Source organism: Oryzias melastigma, linkage group LG19 (genome assembly GCF_002922805.2).
Source record: "Oryzias melastigma strain HK-1 linkage group LG19, ASM292280v2, whole genome shotgun sequence".
Lineage (NCBI taxonomy): Eukaryota > Metazoa > Chordata > Actinopteri > Beloniformes > Adrianichthyidae > Oryzias > Oryzias melastigma.
Window position 1 is genome coordinate 2492924 of NC_050530.1, and position 21243 is coordinate 2514166.

Genomic DNA, 21243 nt, shown 5'->3' on the forward strand with positions numbered 1-21243 from the left:
ATAATAAAATCTATATATATATATATATATATATTACAAAAGCTGCTTACATTCACAGAGCCATACTAGCACATCCGTAGGGAAAAAATAAAATAAAATAATAAAACATTTGAAAAAAATCTATATTAAAATCTATTAATTAAACAAACAAAAAAAGCATAAAAAGTTAAAACACAAAAGACTATTAACTACAATAGCAAGGTACTTTTATTTTGAAAAATACCTCATATGTCAGTCCATTTAGATGAGTGAAGATTCCAGATCCATCCATGAGTCCTTTGGAAAACATTCCCTTTACAAAAAAAGAGGAGAACGACTATAAAGCTGTATTTGTTAAATTATAAATTGAAGAAATTAAATGTTTTTTTATTTGCGTTAAAAACAGCCGCACTTTGTACACGTGACCTCCTTCAAAATAAACTTCCTGCTGTCCGCTGAACTCGTCTTCCAAAGCTTCTTCTTTGAGTCTGTCAGACAAATATAACATCGTTTCAAGGTTTGTAAACATTTAAAATAGTTAGTTATTAGCGAATATAAAAGGTAGGGGGAAAAAAAACATCAAATACCTCTTTAAATTTAAAAATACGACGATCATCTCGGTATTTTCTTCCCACTTCGTTTTATCCTCTAAATCTAAATTCGGACTTCTTCTCTCAAACGTTCCCATTTTCTTTGTTTATACGTGGATTTTTAATTTCCCTTTGTTACCATTAGCTATAAACGTAAAAACGTTAAAGGTTCGTCATTAGCAAAAAAACAAGCCCTTCCGTTTCCTAGCAACCGAGAAGGACAGTGGGATGGATCCACGGAAGCCCAAATCAGTCAAACTTAGTACGCAAGCAAAAACTGATTTTTAAAAAAGCGTTTAGATCATTTCTAGGTAAAAATTAGTCGATATACTATAAGTATACTTATGCTAAAAGTGAGTTAGTATATTTGAGGTTTACTTTTTTGTAAACTTAAAATGTTTTAATTTAGTCTAAAGTATTCATTTAGTATTCTTCCTGCACAAACACGTAAGTTTACACTTATGAAGTATACTTAATAAAATAAATGAACAGGTGAACTACTATTAGTTAAGAGATTTGCCTTTTTTGTTTTGGGTATTGATACACATAAACTAATGTTCATGTGTTTATAAGCAAAAATATTTATGAAAACTTTATGTATTTAGTTGTCATATTTTACACACTTCTTTTCAAATAAATATGCTAAAGTGTAATATAAACCTTTATAGATTTTTTAACCCCCCCCTTAAAAAAGCATTGCTTTCAAAATGAAGCATTTACTTCTTCAATTTGGTGTAATTTGCATTAAAACAATTTGCACATTTGAGTGTAAAATACAATTTCTGAACATTTTATAGACTATTTATTCAACATAAAAATAACAAAATAGATATTTAACAAATATTTCCACAAAATACAAAAGTGTAAAAAAGCACAATAAGTATCTAAGTGATTTAAACACCTGAAAGATGAAAAAAACTACATAAACTTGGTTTAAGCAACATTCCAGTGAGGCGGTGTGAGACGACATTCCCTAAAACGGTTTGTCCTTCACGGCTTCAGTCCTGTGAGATGATGTCCAGGTTGGCGAGGTGTCTCATGGTTGGCCGGCCATGCGGACAGTTCCACGGATGCTCGATCTCCCCCATGTGAACCACCAGCTTCCTCATCTCGCTCACACTCAGAGCAGTGCCAATCATTACCTGGACATCAAGAAGAGAGAAAAATAAACTAAAATTAAAGCTGTGAGGGGTTTTGTATGGTCCACAGTCATTACCTGCCCCCGCCCTTGACCTTCCCCCCACTCTACCTCTCTTCCACGGCCAGGATGGCTACATGTGGCAAATTCATACAGAGAACCCAACTCTTTTTGCAAAATGGCATCTTTTATGCTGGTTTTATCGCCATAGCAACCATTTAATTCTTTTGTCGTGTGGGGGTGACGCATAAACCTATGTAACTTTTAGAAGAATTGGTAGAAGTAAAATTTTGAATTTCCTTGGCAACGGAGGTTTTTGGTTAGCCATGGGGACATTCCTAATATGTTCATATCATATGATGTGTCATTTCACTCAGCTTGAGCCAACGATTCATGTATTAGGTTTTCACGATATTTCGGTAAAAAATGTGAGTGCAACAGAGGAACGCCACTTTAGCTAGCTCATCATGCTAACGCCGTTAGCACTTTAAAAAACAATATTTTTTTCCTGAGTCAGTTCCCAATGATACTAAAGGAGTTAGGAGGCGACAGATTGAAATCCCTGGGAGAAGTTTTAATTTGTAGGAAGTAGTAAAACTGAGGTTAAAGGTCAACAAAAATGGTTTTTACTGATGAAAATAAGTTAAAATAAAAACCCCTTAATCTAGGTGTGCTTTGAAGACAGATCTGACAAACTTACAGACTTTCGGCAGGCTCTGGAAGCAAACATCTGCCTGACTCGTGACGGGCGGCACATGACACCCGGGCTGTCGCTGAGCATGAAGATCAGCTCCTCGATGTCGGCAGGACCGAACGTCCAGTTTTTACTGGTGGGCAACGACACCAGCTTCACCCTCTCCATGACCTGAGCTGTCGTCACAATAAAATGATCAGAGATTTGTGGTGACAGGCGTAGACTTCACGTGATCGTACCGTCCTCGTCGATGAGAAACTCAAAGCCGTTCTTCCGGAAAACCTCGATGTTCTCCATGAGGACGTTCTCGCTGATGGCGGTGAGGTGAAGCTTCTGTGGGCTTCAAATAAAAGTCAATTAAAGACGGCGTCTCTTTTATGCTACGCTCACAGCAGGCTCAGAAATGTGCGTTCAAGAAGCCAATTTGAACAAAAAGTCAATGTAAACGTGTGTATTAAATCGTTTGAAACTTTCCCATTCACATTTTTAAGTCAGTTTTCTGGTATTAAACATCCGACCATTGAGTGCGCTAAAAAGTTAAACCAGTTGACCAATCAGACACTTGGATTTGATAAAGACATTTGGGTAGCGTTCTTTACAAAACACAGAAATCCCAATAGTTTAAAATTGATCGTGATGGAGAAATTAGCAACTGTTGTTTGTGCTCAGAGGGATTTATGACAACAAGTCCTTTGATTATCGGAATAGAGCTGTGAAACTTGTAAGTTGTCATGTATGAAAGCTGAAAACGACCTCCCCTACTATTTTTTTATCGTTTTCTCATAATTCCATGATCCACTATCTTGTCATCATGAGAAAACAAATTTTTTTTCTGGTGAGAACGAAATAATGAAGAATATTCTTTAGAATCCCTATATCACTTTCCCACTCTGAGATGTTTTAAACCTCTTTATTTTGTGGTTAATAACAAAAGTTGTTTTTTCTTTGACTGTTTTTGTTGTTAACCACAAAATAAGGAGACTTAAATCAGGTAAAGTCTTGACGCCTCAGTGCAGGAATAAAAAAAAAATCCTGTTAGATGTCACAAACGGAAGCCGAAAACGGCCTAACATAGTTTTTTTTTAATCGATTTTTTGTGATAACGAGATCCACTATCTCAGTATCACTTATAATCTTGCAATAATGAGATAGTGGGTCTCTTTATCACGAGAAAACAAATCTGTTAACGAGATAGTGGATCTCATTATCATGAGTGAATGAATCTCGTGATAATGAGATAGTGTGCCTTATTATCACGAAAGAACGCATCTCGTGATAATGAGATAGTGTGCCTCATTATCACGAGGGAACGAATCTCGTGATAATGAGATAGTGTGCCTCATTATCACGAATGAACGCATCTCGTGATAATGAGATAGTGTGCCTCATTATCACGAGTGAACGAATCTCGTGATAATGAGATAGTGGGTCTCTTTATCACGAGAAAACAAATCTCGTGATAATGAGATAGTGGATCTTATTATTATTAGTAAACAAATCTCGCGATAACAAGATAGTGTGCCTCTTTATCACAAGTGAACGAATGACGTGATAATGAGATAGGGGATCTCATTATCATGAGAAAACTAATCTTGTGATAAGGAGATAATGGATCTTATTATCATGAGAAAATTATTAAAAAAAGAAAAGTAGGGCAGTCCGTCTTTGGTTTCCGTAGTGACACATTTGTGTGTGTAAAATTTGTTTTCTGCATTTGACCCATCCTCCGGGGGAAGGGTGAGCTGCAGACACGCCGCGCTCGGGAATCGTTTGGTGGTTTAACCACCCTATCCAACCCGTTAATGCCGAGTGTCAAGCAGGAACTCCCATTTTTAGAGTCTTAGGTTTGACTTGGCCTGGATTTGAACTCACAACCTTCTTGTTTTGGGGCGTACACTCTACCACAAGGCCACTGGGGTAGCGTCTGAAGCAAAATTTTAGTAATTTGTACTGCTTCTATATTTTGCACAAAGCCTCCTCCAACTGTGAGTACATGCGGGTAGCGACAGTCCAGTGTGAACACCTTATGCTAAAGCCCCGTTTAGCACATTCTTGAACGCGCATCACATGACCGGTGTAAACGTAGCATCAGAGAATAATCCACATTAGAGTTATTCCGGGTTAAATTCCTACACTATCAGCTTCTGGCCTTGCAGCAAGGTGTGCTGCTGCAGCATCTCAAAGTTGTACTTCTCGTCGGTGGCGTGCTGGTCAATAATGAAGATGTCAGAGTTCAGCTTGGTGATGATGAAGCCCAGGTTGAACTGGCCGATGATCTTCATTTCTCTGAACATGTCTTTGCTTTGAAAAAATAGAATAAAGAGTTTTAAGTTAAATTTTCTGGTCACAAGAGCTACATTTCCATATCACACATATGCAAAACTTTATGGAAATCCTAGAAAATCTTGATTTTGCAATAACTCTGTTTATATTAAATACTAATTATGTGAATAAACTCAAACTATCTCACATGATGAGTCATTCAAGAACTGTGATTTACAGCAGATACATTCAAATTTCTGTCATGGCACTAGCACTCATCATCATCTATCAAAGGAGACGTCGGCGTCTTATTCAGGCCACGGATTAAGAGATTTTGGGAAATGGTGGTCAGTGATTTTACATCCACATGACATGCTCAACTTTTGATGAGCTGTGTGGCGCCCGCTACTAAGCGTAGTATCCAGTTGTTTGTCATGTGACTCATCTAATTCAAAAAAGGTGTTTCTATCGCAGTAATGCTAAATATGTCACTTTAAATGCACCTCAAAAACCACCCAAAAATATATATTTTTTTGATAAATGCATTTTTTTCCCACCTGATCTCCTTTCTGAGCTCCTCCTCTGCACTTTGGTTCTCTCCAGGGTTGATTTTGGCTCGGAAACGTCGGTACTGCAGCCCGTCGCTTTTCCTTCGCTGCTCCTGCAGCAGCTTCAGATTTCCTACAAGCTCCTGGAAAGAAAACTGCAGAGGCGCCGTGGTCTTTGGCAGACACACCGGTGCATCCACCGTGGCAGAAGTTTCCTCTGAAGAGCTCAAGACACTGAAGTCCCGCTCCTCCCTCCTGGCTTTTTTAGCCTCTGGACTCACTGGTGCGTCTTGATTTGATGAACATGCTCCCGTCTGTTCATCTGGTTCTCCAGGACAAGATCCAAACACACTGCTGCTATCTTCAGCTTCTATAGCAGAACTATTCTCAGAACCAGAACTCTGAAAAATGGTTATAAAGTCACAAGAAGCGTCCTTGTCAGAATCTGCATCACTGCAGGACTTCCTTCCATGTTTAAGATCTTCTAACACTGAACTTCCCACTGAAGGAGCTTCTCGCTTCTCCATTCGGGGCTTCGAAGGAGGACTCTGAATCCGGCTGGAAGCAGGTTTTCCAGCGTCCTTAAAGAAACACCGCAGGGTTTTCTGGGTCGGACCGCTGTCGGGATCCTTCCCGGATTTCCCAGAACTACTACTGCTGTTTGAAAAAGCAGCTTTGAGCGCCGCCAGGTTCATGGACGAACTCGAGAAGGGACTCAATGGCTTCACGGACTCGCTGCTCTCTGACGGAATGACTTGTTCGGATGCAGAAGACGTGGACTCTAAAGAGACAAACATGTTGATGAAATATCCAAAAAGAGCCTAACAGACGTGTTACGACGGAGTCTTACTGGTTAGAGGCAGATTCAGGCTGATCTTATTGACTCCAGCTTCATACATGCTGATCAGAGAAGTCTTAAGAGTCGCCAGCAAGACTTTCTCCTCCTGAAGAAAGATCTGCCGTTTGTCTGGGGTTACATTCACATCCACGCACTCTGTAAACACATCCACAAAGTTAAGAAAACAACTGAAATTAAAGCTGGCAGCAGCGTTATACGACCTCACCACCACCGACCTTTGACCCAATCTCACTTGCTAGGCGTCCACTGATTCCCCCTCTTCTCTTTCTGTAAGGCTTGTTTGAGCTCTATGTAACAAATAACCACTATTTTCAAAATGGCGGCTTAGCTGTTTGTTTAAACTCCATAGCAACTATTTTATGTTTTGGTCGCCTGGGGATGCCGAACAGATTTATGTAAGTCTTAAAAGAATCACCAAAAGTAAACTTTTGGATTTCCTTAGCAACGATGGTTATTTGCTAACCACGCCCAGATTCCTAATATGTTCATATCTTGTGTTATATCATTTTGCTCAGCTTTAGTCAGGGATTAACTGATTACATTTTCATAATATTGTGTTAAAAAATGTGTGACTAACAGGTGAATGCCACTTCTGAAAGCTCAGCATGCGCTCGCCATTCAAGATCTTCAACGTCTAATTGCAAGATTTTTTTCCCCAATTGCTTCACAATGAAGCCCAAGAAATTAGGAAACGGTTGATAAAAATCCCTAGGGTGAGTTTACGTTTGGAACTGGTACAAACAGTGTTTTTTTTAATTCAAGATGGTGGCCTCTTCCCAAGGTCAAAGGTCCATGAAACTTCTGTGGGGGTTGTAAACTTAAGCTGGCGGCATGTTTGCCAAATTTTGTGAAAATCGCACAAACAAAAGTTTTGTTTTCCCATATTGTGCAAAAACGAGAAAATCGCCAAATCTCACACTTTGTCACAAAATGGCCGCCAAGCTGTAAGTTATGTGGCTATCCCATAATAATTTCAAAAGGTCCATTGGATATCCCCGATACGTGTGTTTTTGGTTTCGCTTGTGTATTTTGAAATATAATTTTTATGCTCCATAAGCGATTTTTAGCCCATTTGGTTTTTTTTTTACGGTTTCGCTCGCGTGATGTCATCATGAAATCTCCTTACCTGAAGCAACAGTGATGTTCAAAGCAACAAATGGATACTGATGTCGATTATATGTGTGATAAACTTCATTCACAACTTTAGTGACCTGGAAGATTACAAGAACAGAAGTCAAAACCTTTTGCTCAACCTTTTAACTACCCAAAAAAGAAAGAAAAAAAACACAAAAATATGTTTTTTTTTCTGCTGCTTATTGGTACGGAGGCCCTGAAGGGACATAAAAGTGAAAAAAAATTAATTTAAGTAAAAAAAATGCTTTTTCTAAGAATACTTGAGAGCTCCATAAGAAAAAAATGAAGTAAAAAGTTCTGGTTACTAACTAGAATTAGTTTTTTTTTTTTTTAATTAAATAAGTAAAAAAAAAACCACAAAAAACAGACCTTTTTTTTCTAAAAATCGAATTGACAAAAAAATGTTCTGGTTACTAATTGATGCGCACTACTTACTATCTGGTGCGCATATGTTACTAACAAGAATTCTTTTTTTTACATTTTTGGAGAAAAAAAAATTACTTCAATTTCCCTTTAGGTAAACATTTAAAAAAATATGTTTTTAGAAATATTGATTTTTCTAAAAACATATTTTTTTAAATGTTTCCCACCATTTGGTTGAGCCAGCAGGTAAAGGGTTAAAAGTGTCCGATTGGCTTACTTTCAAGGGGTCACATGGGCGGCTGTTGATGAAAAAGAACTGCCTGTCTGTGGCGCTCCGTCCAACGCCGTGGTCACAGCGAGAGATGAACCCCGTGATGCTGCAGAGACGGTTCGAGTGTAAACAAACGCACCCAACGTCCCGCTGAGAAAACAACGACACTCACGTGAAGAGCTGCTCGGGGAGATCCGCCTCCTTCAACCCATAATCCTCAAGGACGTTTTCTGAGGGAGACGTTTGTTGAAAAGGAAGAAGACTCTGAAGCTGCAGGTAGAAATGCAACAAAAAAAAACTTTAAATTGTTCCTTTTTTGTATAAATGAAGAGCATAAACACTACAGTCCTACCTGCTTTGGTCCAAATATGGCTCCAATGTTTTCCCGCATGCTTTGGCTCCCGCTGGTGCCGAGCACCGTGCTGCGTTTTCCCCGCCCACTTTGGTTGGAGCAGGTGAGGCGCACGCCGGCGGAGATGATGCAGTACGCCTGCAGGACGTGGATCATCTTAGCATACTCCTGGAAAAATCACAGAACGAAGAATCAGGATAAAAATCACATTTCAAAATGTAAAAAATGACTGGTTACTGGGACTTTTTCTTTTTAAAAAAATCTAGAATAATGAATATTAAAAGTAAAAAATGTCCTAAAAGTGAAACACACTAAAATTCAAAAGAAGGTAAAATGTGATAAAAGGTTTTCTTTGACGAAAAACTGAACATAGAATAGCGGCAAGATTAATTTTACTTAGGTTACAACTTTTATTTATTTTTTTATTTTTTTACCGAAACAGATCCTCAAATTCTAACATTTAAAGATCCACTCCCTTGTTGCACCACTAATTTTAGGTTGGATTGTGACAGGCTGTAAGCTAGTGGGAGAGCATATAAACAGAGAACTCTCAGCTATGGGTGATGGGAAGGGACAGGGCTGCCACTCTGCAGAAACTATGTCCTAAAAAAATTTTTTTTTTTATTGTTTTGGCTAAAAACAGCAAAATCATAAATAAAAGACAACTGGGAAAGCTTTGAAAATAGATCTAGAGATGATCAGAGAGGGACTTTAAGACAAGATATAAAGCAAAAGAGTGAAATCTGGAGTAATTCAGGATTTTAAAAGACATTTTTAATAACCATGTAGTATTTTTGGCTCCTAATTTAGCTTAAAAACCTATGTCAGAATATTCCTGACAGTTAACTTTTTTTACAATATATAACTTTTTCAGTGAGATAAATCCATTATACTATATATTTCCGAGTAAAAGTCGTTCTGGAGTATAACAGTAAAGTCGTTCTGGAGTATAAATCGTTTTTTAGTATAAGTCGCTCTGGAGTATAAACCGTTTTTTAGTATGAGTCGTTCTGGAGTACAAGTCGTTCTGGAGTATAAATCGCTCTGGAGTATAAGCCGTTCTGGAGTATAAGCCGTTCTGGAGTATAAGTTGTTCTGGAAAAGGGGTGAATTTTGCCCAGAATCAGCATTTTTCAAACTGACTTTCTTGATGTTCCGCTGGAACTCCTTGTGTCGAACCGGCAGCGTGTAGAAGAGCTGCTGCAGGGTGACCGTGGTGCCCGGCTGCCGGGGGTGAGGAGACTTCTGCACGAGGTGGCCCTTGTGGTCGAACACCAGCTTGGTGCCGACCTGGCTGGACTCATGGCAGGTGATTACGCTGAGGTCACTGTAGACGGTGAGGTTTAGCTGACGAACAAACAAAAACAACAACAAGAGGGCCTGATGAGACTCACCTCAGAGCGCACAGAGAGCTGAGGGCTTCACCTCTGAAGCCAAACGTTTCCACATGGATCAGGTCGGAGAAATCCCTCAACTTTGATGTGTGATGCTTCAACGCTGGGGAACAAGGAGAAGATCTGATGCTTGAATCTGTTCTACCATAAATATATCAGTTATATTAATAAACTTGACTTACTCAGGCCTTCAAAGTTAGCTTCCTTCACGCCTTTGCCATTGTCGGACACTTCAATCAGTTCGACTCCACAATCCCGTAGCTTGATGTCTGAAGCACATAGAAAAAATAATTTATGAAGCAGATCCTATTATTTTCTTCTGCCTATAACAGGATTTTAACGCTAAAATAACCATTTGGGTCAGCTTCTTGATGACCCAAACCCACTTTCTTGTTTAGAAAAATACAGTTTGTTAACGATTTATGTAGCATTAAAAAATTACAATAATTGAATTATAACAGTTAATAATTTTCTTTAAAAAAAAACATTTTGGCTTATTTTAGATTAGATAGTAGCATATTCAAGTTGCTTTGAAATTAAAATAAACCCTGTGTTAAACAAGATCCTCCTTTTTTATGAATGTTTTTTTAAAATAAAAAATTAATATTTATACAGTTAAATTTAATATAAATAACAATTATAATATTACATAAAAAAATTTGATAATATGAACAACAATTAAAATAATACAAATTAATTATAATAAAAAAAATGAGACTAAAAACGATTTAAAATAAAAATATATATATGATCCAGACTGAATAAATAAAAGTATATATATATATATATATATAAATAAAACATGTACTTTTCTATCATTTTGAGTTTAGCAATGGCAATATTATTTACCATCATTTTGATTGGTTTTTTAACACGTCAAAAATCTAAATGACAAAACTTTTTTTAAGTAAAACAAATTAGGCACAAAAAAAGGAAAAAAATCATATTGTTTGCATTTTTCTTCCAGTCCAAGAGTCACAATTTGGCTCCATCATCTTTTTACATTAAAAAATCATTTTATTCTCCTTGTTTTTGTATAATAATTCAAAATCACTCCATGATAAATGTTTTATTTACCAATATTTGTGGCTCCTGCATCAATGCTGTTCTCTACCAGCTCCTTGACAGCTGTGGCTAAACTGAGGACCACCTGACCCGAGCAGATCTGATGCACTGAGTGCTTGTCTATGGCTTTGATGGATCCAGCAGGTTCAGAGCAGCTGGGAAGAAAACAATCAAAACAAAACAACATTTAGAAGAAACAGAATTTATCTCAAAACCAAAACAAAATTATTATTCAATATAATATAAAACCAATTTAAAAAGTAGAGTTTTCCTCATTCGAAAAGTGAAAATGTTAATATTATTAGACTTTCTCTTATGTTCTTGCATTAATACTTTCTAGTTAATGAGCATTTGCATGTTTTTACTTTGCATGTACGAAAATGATCGGAAGTGGATGCTTTGTGCAGGAATCTGCAGGATTTTAGAGATGGGTAAGGTCATTACGTCACACATATTTAAATTTATATGCGTTTATGGTACAAATACAGATATATATATTATCTACAGGTGGGATAAAAAGGTAGCTAGCTTACCCAGAGTCGGACATCTTCAAACCGTCTCCTAATAAAATAGCACTTAAAAATTAGGTAAAAGGCGATGAAAGTTATTTATTTTACGGCATAATCAAATGTGACTTATTTGCCTTCATTCGGTCTTAACTTGTAAGCGTGTAAACACAAAAATGAGACAGTCCCGCGCGGCGTTTCAGACTGTTCGTAAGCTTTATTCTTGCGCGAGAAATGCGCATACTTCCGCAACATTAAATTTTTCTAAATAAATTTACAAAAAAATCTAGTATTTGAAAAGTTTTGATAAAACTATAAAAACTAAATAGGTTAAAAATATATATTTTGAGTGTTGCCTTAAAAATGTAGCATTTCATCATCGAAAAAACCGGAAGTCCGTGTGTTAGGGGGCGTCTTCATCTGTCTCACTTTACGAAAAACGAACAAAATATTTTTTGTATCTCATAGAAATTTACAAAATTTGAACTTTAATAAATACATATGAATGACTTGACGTCTGTTTCTTTTTATTTTGTTTTACCAATTGAAATTGTCGTGTTTGCGAGTCGTTGTTAGGTGTACCCTGAAATTGTATGACAGTCCCTACTTTTCTCCAAACATGGCCGACTGTTGAAGTCGAAGCTTTGGAGATATTTTTGGAGTAAATTCATTTTTTCACTAATTTCCTCGAACTGTTTTTAAAGAAGGACGTTTATTCGTGGCCCGACACGGGTCGCAGACATGGGGTAGCTCTTGGGGACGTGTCAGACTGTCGACTGAAAGACTGTTACTCCTGCCAAGTCGGTTGTTTTATTTTTAAAATGTTCGGTTCGACATCCAACCACGGAGACGGTCGCTCGGAGGAATGTTCTGGCAGCAGCCGCAACCTGTTGGTCCACCGCAGTTCATTGAGGAGGCACGAGGTGGAAAGTAGCCTAATAAGTTTGTCAAGCGAAGAGGACGAAGAGGTTCTGTTTGATAGTAAGTGTTTGTCATTTTATTAAGGTCTACATTTGTTCGTTCGAGGCGATTGTGTTACACAGCTGTCACTTTTGCTTATTTGACGAGAACGAGTTTGGTTTAATCAATTCTCGCGAGAGATTTGAGATGAGAGTTTGAGGTGTAGGGAAGGAGAGGGAAACAAAAATGTACTGCTCAGTCTCTCATTTAAGTGTTTTAGTAGGAGTTTAATGCAATTGTTTACTTAAATTTTGCTATCTAGAAAATATTACACTTTTTTTTTCAAATATTGCAATTTCCTGGACGCACTTTGACTCCATTTTAAAGATGAATCCCCCATTGTTGTCTAAACTTTTGTTTTGAAATGTAAAATCTATTCATTAGCAATCAGTAGTGCTGTATTTCAGTTCAAAATATATTCTGAAGTGTTTACTTTGTTATTGCTAATGTGTTTTATTAAACTGGTTATTGTAAGTAAAATGATATTGAAAAAAAAAACACAAATTGACTATTCATTTACATAAAATAGGCAAATTAACTACAGGTTTGTTGTAATTCCAACAGGTTTTACCCATAAAATGTACACGTTTTTTAGTTTTATACTGTACATATTTTATTTAAAAATATATAAGGATATACAAATGACTGAATCAAAATTTAAATATAAAAGGGGGAAGAAGAAATGATCAAAGGTTGGTATTTAAAGTTGAGTAGATTGTGACTATATGGTTAAAATAATTTTGCGCCTCTTAACTTATTTCTGTCTCACTGTTGGATTTGGAAAACATTCTTGTCTAAAATACTGTGTTTTTTGTTAAAACTAATGGTTTTGGTTTTATTTTTCATTTCTCACTTTCTGGATTTAAAGAACGCTCGGCATTTTCTGATTTTATTGAATGTATTTTATCTCCTTTATATTTGTCTACGTGTCTGTGGAGTCTGTTTACATCCACTTACATAACCTTGTTTCCAAAAGTAACCTGGAAAAAGCTGAGAAATCACTTCCACTTGTGTGAAAAGGAGGAACAAAGTAAGCATTTGATTAATTCTCATCTTTCCACCTTTAATTATTAGAAGTTTATCGTCAGATTTACCCTCAAAACTGTTAATATTAGGACCACAAGTGTATTTTGTCAACTTAATTGTAGCATAAGATTTTAAAAATAAAAATCCTGCTGGATAACTTCATCACATTTTATAAGTGTTAAAAACAGTCCCTTTATCTATTTAGCGTTAAATAATACTTCTAATTTATCCCTTTGATTATTTTTTATGACAATTATTATTATTTTTATTTTTCTTTATTTGTATATAGAAAACGATCCAATATAATTGAAAAAAGTTTTTTTTTTTTTTAAGTATTTTTGATGTCCTGTTTGGGTAGATTTCTAGCTTTATGCTTTACATCCTTTTAGTATTTATTTATTCATTCATTTATTTATTTTTTCTTTCATGGTGTGGCGATATGTATCCATGTGTGTTTGTGTTTGTGCGTGTGTGTGGAAGGGTGGGGCTTGTGGGTATTATCTTTTGTTTTTAACATGTTATATATATATATTTTTTTTATGTTAAGCACTTTGAGTGAAATTCATTTTTTTTAAAAGTGCTATACAAATAAAGTTTGATTTGATTTGATTTGATCAATTGTCCTGCCTCTACTGGAGGACGTTTCAGTTTGGCCACTAGGTAGCGATCGCACAATAGCATTACACCTTATTCCAGAAGAAGAAGAAAGTATAACCAAAAACCGATGTTTTAGACCAAAAATTGTTATTTTAAAAATATTTCCTTTTAAAGAGTTTGTGAAATTAATGCTTTTGAGTTTATAAAGATATTAATTTAGTCAGCAATGTATGTTTAGGTCGCCTGAGCGTTAGCATTAGCCGTCCTATGGGAAATTCCATTATACGTTAGCATCAAGCTAGCGGACTTTAGCTTTATGTGCTAAATTGATAAAAAAAAAAGCCCTATAATAAATGATTATATGCACAACTTATTAGGTTTATTACATGAACTTTTATTTAAAACCAATTACATTTCAAAATAGTTATCTGATATAAACTGAGCAGATGTGGAATTTTTGTGAGTAAAATTGTAATTTCTTGCATGAAAAACAAACGAAAAATTAAATTTAGCTCAAAATAAATATAACTTTAAAGGATAATTAATGGCTTTGATGAATACAATTTAATTTAACCATTTGATTTACTATAACTTTTCAAATATTAACACAATCAACATCATTATAGTTGCTTTTCTCTTTCTAAATCTACTAGAATTATGTTAATTGTGTTAAAAAATCGAAAAGTTACAGAATGTTAAAGATTTTGTTTTTAAGCGTTACCGGCAATGCCTCAGGAGTTAAAGGGTTAAAGATCGATCCAAATCAATTATTAATACAAATGTATTGAATTGTATAAAGAAAAGACCTCTATCTGAATTTAGGCTTATTCTCTTGTCATATTTGCTATTATTTAAGCTCCTTTGTGCTATAGATTTTTGATTACTTCTTTTTTTTTTAAGTTTAGCAGTAAATTTTGCAACAGAAAATGGCTCCCAAAGTTCTGGAAACTTCCTAAATTTTGCGGACATGAAAGTAAAAAGTGAGGAGCTCAAATGGAGCTTCCTGTTTTTTGGCTCATCCGTCAAGGTTGTGCTGAAGGTGCAGAGGGGTTGGTCTCCACTGGACACGGCAGATAAGAGCGCCTGATGTGCACACCCTCATATGTATAAACAAGATGAGCTCATTTGTTGTCCTAAAGTGGAGGCGCTTCGCCGGTGTAGCGCTGCAGCAGAGGGATTTTAATGGGGAAAAATGGACCTGGAAATAAAAGGCATTATTGAACTTTTAGCAAAAGTTTTAGAAGAAGGTAGGACTAAAGCTGGTAAGCTAATAAGTTTAAAGATCTAATTTAAAGGATATTTTTTTAATTTTTGCTTCCTCAGCCTCAGACACAGACTATAACTGTGAGCTGCTGATGGCTGGAAGACATTACCCGTCCATCCAGGAGTTCGCCTCGGCCATCCCCAACCACCTCCTGCTGGGCTCGCTGCTGGAACACCTGTGCTGCGTCTACGAAAGCAACCCGGCTCGCTCCCGCATGCTGTTCAAAGGTGACGCAGCCCGGCGTGGATCGCTCGTCGATCTGAACCCACTCAAATCTAAGTTTACTTTTTTCTTTGGTGATGTTTTGCAGTCATCGGGCAGCGTTTAGCCGCCATGAACCTCCTCTCACCTTTGGCGGTGAGCGACGAGTTCAGCACCATCAGACTCCAGCACAACCGTGCCTTCGCTGAGCTGCTGAACGCCGCCAGTTCCTCGCTGTATCCACAGGTAACCATGTCAACCATAAGACTACAGCGGATCCTTCAGACGTCTTAAAGTAAACTGAACTAAAAGAAGGCTTTCTAAAGCTTTAAAGTTCCCTAAATTCTGGTCTTAATTTATTTTTTGTCATTGCGATGTAGCTTCTTGTCTCTAAGAAACTAAATATTTCCACGATGGGTGACATCATAAGGTTGTGAATTAATCTCAAATCATTTTAAGTCAGCTAGCTAATTATCTAACTGGTGCAGGAAAATGGGAAAGTGAAAATTTAAAATAGTGATTACTTGTGACGGTCAAAGTTCTTATTCTTTTGGAGCAAACTGAACGGTTTGCTGAAAGACATTTAAACTGAGTACAATGGGAATCAAGGTGACCGAATCGCATGTGTAGAACAAGAACCAGCAAACTCTGTTTGTTTCTTTTTTTGTACATACGGTCTCTTAAGTTAATTAATTGATAAACAAAGTAATAGGGTAAATATTAAAATAAATATATGAAAATAAAGTAAAACCTTTACGAAAATGAAGCTGTTAAAAAAGAGAAAAAAGTTAACATTTTACAAGAATAAACTCATAAAATGTGGAGAATAAAGTCAAAAATTTACAAAAAGAAGCCGTCAAATTAAGAGAAAAAAGTTGACATTTTAAAAGCATGAGTTTAAAGTAAAAAATGCATGAGAATTAATTCGTAAAATTATGAAAAAAGTCAACATTTTATGAAAATGAAGACAAAATATATGAGAACAAATTTATGAAAATTAAGTTGTATCTCATGCGCTCCAGTAAGTTTGTATCTTGTGCGCACCAGTTAGTTAGTATCTCGTGCGCACCAGTTAGTATCTTGTGCGCACCAGTTAGTTAGTATCTCGTGCGCACCAGTTAGTATCTTGTGCGCACCAGTTAGTATCTCCTGCGCACCAGTTAGTTAGTATCTTGTGCGCACCAGTTAGTTAGTAGCTTGTGGGCACCAGTTAGTATCTCGTGCGCACCAGTTAGTATCTTGTGCGCACCAGTTAGTTAGTATCTTGTGCGCACCAGTTAGTATCTCGTGCGCACCAGTTAGTTAGTAGCTTGTGGGCACCAGTTAGTTAGTATCTTGTGCGCATCAGTTAGTATCTCGTGCGCACCAGTTAGTATCTCGTGCGCACCTGTTAGTTAGTATCTCGTGCGCACCAGTTAGTATCTCGTGGGTACCAGTTACTATCTCGTGTGCACCAGTTAGTATCTCCTGTGCATTAGTTAGTATCTCGTGGGTACCAGTTAGTATCTTGTGTGCACTAGTTGGTATGTCTGTCTCCACCAGTTAGTAACTGTTTCGTTTTTTGTTTTTTTACTGAGAATTTTTTTTTTCAATGTCGCTTTAGAGGCTTCATATTTTCTCATACTTTTCATCTTTTTCTTTCATGTTGCCCTAATTCTCTGTCATATAAATGAAAGTGTTCTTAGAAGTGTATCAATCTTAAATGTGACTTGTATAAACCTTCAGACACCTCAAATTCAAATGCATCTACTTATCTTTGGTTCATTTGTTTTGCTCTGCAGGGTCAGCAAATTATCAGCTCAAACACAAATAATCCTTCTGTCAGGTAACGTCATCTTAAAGGATATTTTAACGTCACGTTAATTCAAACATTTAAAGATGACATTTGATGTTCGTGTCTTCTGCAGACCAAAGGAGGGGCTGTTTCAAGGACAGACGTCCAGGTACCTCAGTGAGTTTGAGGAGACCTGCAGACTGGGGAAAGGATCTTATGGGAATGTTTTTAAGGTATTCAACTATTTTCAGGTTCAAAACTGATTTTTTTTGGTTGGAAAACCAAACTAAAGTCAGTTTGTTTGCTCCTGTGTAGGTTAGAAATAAGTTAGATGGACAGTTTTATGCTGTGAAGAAGATTCTCATCAAAAGAGTCTCAAAGGAAGACTGTATGAAGGTGAGCGGTCACGGTGGTTTTGGCGCCCCCCAGACACATCAGCGACCATAACTGACGGCCGGTTTTATCCTCTCAGGTTCTGCGAGAGGTGAAGGTGTTGTCCAGCTTGCATCACGTAAACGTCGTGGGTTATCACACGGCGTGGATGGAGCACGTTCAGCCGGCTCCCAGTGAGTGTTTGATTCTGCTGAGCTGAAACGGCGAACAGTCGTGAGTCTGGAACATCAGAGGAGCGATGACACGGCGAAATGACATCACCTCTGTCACCTGATGTCAATCATGTCCCGATAGCCAATGGGATCAAAGCTCCGCCTCCATATAAAATAACAGTGAAAGTAATAATTCTGAATCAAAACTGTAAATTGAGACTGAAAGTAAAGACAGAAAAAACGGAAAAACAAAAGTTAAAAATACAAAACAGCAGCTGATATAACTTTGTTTGTATATAGGTTATATATATTTATACCATGGTCTTGGTGAATACTCGATTCTGATTGGCTGCTGGGTGTGCATTAAAAAGTGATAATGCACAGTAATAACGCACACCTAAAAAAGAAGTTCCGGTCACACAGACCAAACGTTCGATATCACTGCGCAGGCTTCTTTAAAACACATTTTTCCTTCATCGTCTGGACAAAACAAGCAGTAATGGATGAACTTTCTCTCTGAACTGATGCTTTATTCAACTTATTGTAGCGACCAGCATTTATATTCCTCTCCTTTTGTAAGGTAAATTAATATTGACAAATTGGTTATTCTCCTTCTAATAAAACACCACTCGACATGAAAGGTGTAGTCTTCTGTTTCACCACAAGAGGGAGTTTCTCATTTTAGAGCAGCTCAGAAGAACGAACCTGCCGTGAAATGAAACACAGACAGAAGCTGAATATGTTCTAGCTGCTCACTGAAGGATTAACGTCAGAAAAAGAAGAAAAATATCCTAATTTGTCCGGGTCTTTCTTTCAAAACAGCGACACTTTACCGCTGCAGTTGAGGTCTGTAACGGCTTCCGGCTTCATGCCGTGTTCCATGTCACCGTGACAACAAACCGCATCACAGATGATCAAATAGTCCGCTTTTTTGTGAAAAAATGAGCTAAACCAAAGAAATAACAAGAATAAAGTACTAAATATTGATTAAATGTTTATTTATTTTGTAAAGACCATGGTATAAGCGGGATAATACCCTCCGAAGAGTGCATTATGAGAAATTAACGCACTTCGCGTCGGACGGTTTAGGCCTCCGCGTCGTGCGTTAATTTCTCATAACGCACACTTCGTCGGGTATTATCCCTTACATGTATATATATACATATATATATATATATGTTCGATTAAAAGAAATCAGTGTTAACTTTCAAGATTAAAATATTTATTTTTCACTTTCTGTTTTTTATCCTCTATATTTCTTTTAAATTAGATTTTTTCTTTATTTCCTTCATTTAAAATATCCTTCAAGTTTGAAATATTTCTTATAAATATTCTTATATCTTATAATTTATCTATTTATTTATATTAAAACATTCAATGTTTTCTTTAAGTTTGAATAGGGATTTCTTTCAATTTTCTCAAAAAAAAATATATATATATATAAATATATATATATTCAATTTCTTTTTCAAATTGTTCTTTAAAAAAAATCAGCATTTCCCTCAAGTAAAAAAATTATTTTTATACTTTCCTTATTTTTAGTTTTCCATTTTTACTTTTAGCCACAATAGTTTCTTTTTAAGTTTTCCTTAACAATATTTCATTAAAATCTAAATGTTTTGTCAATATTTGCCTTTATTTAAAAAAAATCCCCAATATTTTCTATTTATGATTTCATTATTTCTTCTTCAATTTTCCTTTTTTTTAAACAAAAAATAATAAAAAAAAATTCAAGTTTTTATTTTTATTTTCAATATCTCTTTTAGATTTGACAAATTTCATTTTTAAAGGTTTCAGTTTACATTTTTGTTTTTAATATTCTCTTCAAATTTAAAATATGTATTTTTCACATTTTCCCTTTTGTAAAAAAACAATATTTCCTTTAATATTTAAATTGCCCTTTTAGTAAAAAAAAATGAATATTCCTCTTAAGTTTATTTCAAATTTCCCTTTCTGAAATTTGTAAAATTTCCTTTAAGTGTAAAATACTTTTTTAATTTTTAATTTGAAACATTTTATTTAAGTTTGAAATATTTGTTGTTCAAATGTTCTATTTTTTAAACAATAAATTAAAAAATCCTTTTAAGTTTTTCCTCTTTCAAAATACGCGCTTTCCTATTTTAAAAAAATCTATATATACTTTAACTTTACAATATATTTTTTCTAAATTTACCTTTTTAAAAACGGTTTTATGTAGTTTAAAGTATTTATTTCAATACATTTTTCTTTAAAAAGTCAATATTTTATTCAAGTTTACATTGTGAACTTTCCAGTTTAACACTATTTTTCAAATTTTATTTTTTTTAGAACATAAAATCTGTTTTTTTAATTCACTTTATGCTGGTTCTTATTGACCCAAAACTCCCGATTCACATCGATTTGAATAAAGAAAATCTCAGAAATTCAATTTTAAGTCTACTTTTCTTTATACATGTCTTCCATCATCAGAAAAATGCCACAAGAACACGTTCGAATTGTTAAAACACGACATTCATTGAGATCTTTAAGCTTCAGGTTTCTGTGTTTCAGATTCCTGTCTTCCCGCTCTTGAATCTGCAGATCAAGACAGGTCAGTTACTCCTCACCAACATTTTCTCTTTGGATTGAAGCTGCAGAGTTAATGTTATTTCCACAGTTCTGAGGACAGTCAGGACCACGGCGGATCCGGCTCCTCCATCGTCTTCCAGAGCCTCAGTCGGACTCCAGCCGAGCCGGACGGACTCTCCATAGAGACGCAGCCGGCGGGAGTTTTGGTCTCGGCACAAGAGGGACGCGTCGTCTGCCCCAAGACGATGCGCCGCCTCCCCGAGAACTACGTCCCCTGCGTGTTCCTGGGACAGGGGCGGGGCGTGAACAGCTCCAAGTGTCCCGCCACGGGTTTTGACGGTCCTGCACCGCCGGAGGCGGAGCCAAGCAGCCCAGAAGTCAATAACAACTCCTGCCTGGAGAAGGAGTGCAGACAGCAGACGGACAGACGGCAAAGTAAAGAGGTGAGTTCTCCTCCAGAGGGAAAAGAAGACCAGTTTTTGATCTCAGGATTCATGGCAGGTTTCTGCGCAGGTGCAGTTCCACCTGATGCTCTACATTCAGATGCAGCTCTGCGATCGATCCTTGAAGGACTGGATTTCTGAGAGGAACTCGTGGTCCAAAGAAGACATTTCAGGAGGTTTGGGTTTCTACCAAATGACTGAAATCTACCGATGATGATCCTGTTGTCAAAGACTGTATTCCTCTGTTTTCAGGTCTCTATGACTGTGTCGATGCTGAACTCACACTCAGCTTGTTGAGACACGTACTTGAAGGAGTGGAGTACATTCACTCTAAAGGGATCATGCACAGAGACCTCAAGGTAGGACCAGAGGAGGTTATTGATCTGCCATGATTAGTCGACGAATCGACTAAGTCATCGACTATTAAAATAGTCGACGACTAATTTAATAGTCGATTAGTTGTTACTTTATATTATGTGGAGTCAGAGCGTAGTAGAGTTAAAAGTTATAATGGCATTCTGCAAGCTTTTTGGAGTATTTTTTTAGGCTATTTTGGAGTTTAGCTAATATTTCAGCAACATGCTAGCTGTTTTGGCTAATTTAGGATCTTTTTCCATTTTTTTAGGCTAATTTGGCATTTAGCTAATATTTTAGCTGACAATCAGTTTCAGCATTTTCAGCTATTAGCTTCAGTGTTTTCAGCTATTAGCTTCAGTGTTTTCCCCTATTAG

General features: G+C 36.4%; 3 protein-coding genes across 9 annotated transcripts in view; 1 reads left to right on the plus strand and 2 right to left on the minus strand.

Moving 5' to 3' along the window:
• The window catches only part of rsph10b (radial spoke head 10 homolog B), an 8163-nt gene extending 7372 nt beyond the window's left edge, over window positions 1–791 (minus strand). For all 4 annotated transcript variants that reach the window (XM_024285737.1, XM_024285735.2, XM_024285734.1 and 1 more), the window contains exons 1-3: window positions 567–791; window positions 392–467; window positions 224–292 (exon numbers count right to left, since the gene is read on the minus strand). In XM_024285737.1, the coding sequence (XP_024141505.1) occupies window positions 224–228 (5 nt within the window). In that variant the 5' untranslated portion in view covers window positions 229–292; window positions 392–467; window positions 567–791. The remainder of the gene's footprint in view (window positions 1–223; window positions 293–391; window positions 468–566) is intronic.
• Window positions 792–1354: 563 nt separating this feature from the next.
• On the minus strand, window positions 1355–11727 carry pms2 (PMS1 homolog 2, mismatch repair system component). Its single transcript, XM_024284293.2, has 15 exons — window positions 11183–11727; window positions 10662–10804; window positions 9767–9853; window positions 9585–9687; window positions 9334–9517; window positions 8191–8358; window positions 8011–8108; window positions 7845–7944; window positions 7197–7281; window positions 6062–6205; window positions 5221–5992; window positions 4535–4702; window positions 2641–2741; window positions 2408–2577; window positions 1355–1711 (listed from the first exon to the last, which is right to left on the minus strand). Exons 1-15 carry the CDS (start codon window positions 11194–11196, stop codon window positions 1568–1570), a joined length of 2481 nt encoding a protein of 826 aa, XP_024140061.1. The 5' UTR covers window positions 11197–11727; the 3' UTR covers window positions 1355–1567.
• A 21-nt stretch (window positions 11728–11748) lies between these two features.
• Window positions 11749–21243, plus strand: part of eif2ak1 (eukaryotic translation initiation factor 2-alpha kinase 1) — a 14024-nt gene continuing 4529 nt past the window's right edge. The window contains exons 1-11 of one of the 4 annotated variants that reach the window (XM_024284295.2): window positions 11749–12136; window positions 15062–15229; window positions 15313–15449; window positions 16985–17028; window positions 17111–17210; window positions 17293–17373; window positions 17450–17543; window positions 20037–20091; window positions 20158–20512; window positions 20589–20688; window positions 20765–20871. In XM_024284295.2, the coding sequence (XP_024140063.1) occupies window positions 11977–12136; window positions 15062–15229; window positions 15313–15449; window positions 16985–17028; window positions 17111–17210; window positions 17293–17373; window positions 17450–17543; window positions 20037–20091; window positions 20158–20512; window positions 20589–20688; window positions 20765–20871 (1401 nt within the window). In that variant the 5' untranslated portion in view covers window positions 11749–11976. Of the gene's footprint in view, window positions 12137–14776; window positions 14986–15061; window positions 15230–15312; window positions 15450–16984; window positions 17029–17110; window positions 17211–17292; window positions 17374–17449; window positions 17544–20036; window positions 20092–20157; window positions 20513–20582; window positions 20689–20764; window positions 20872–21243 lie in introns of those variants that run through there. The other 3 variants (XM_024284294.2, XM_024284296.2, XM_024284297.2) reach the window with 3 other exon arrangements.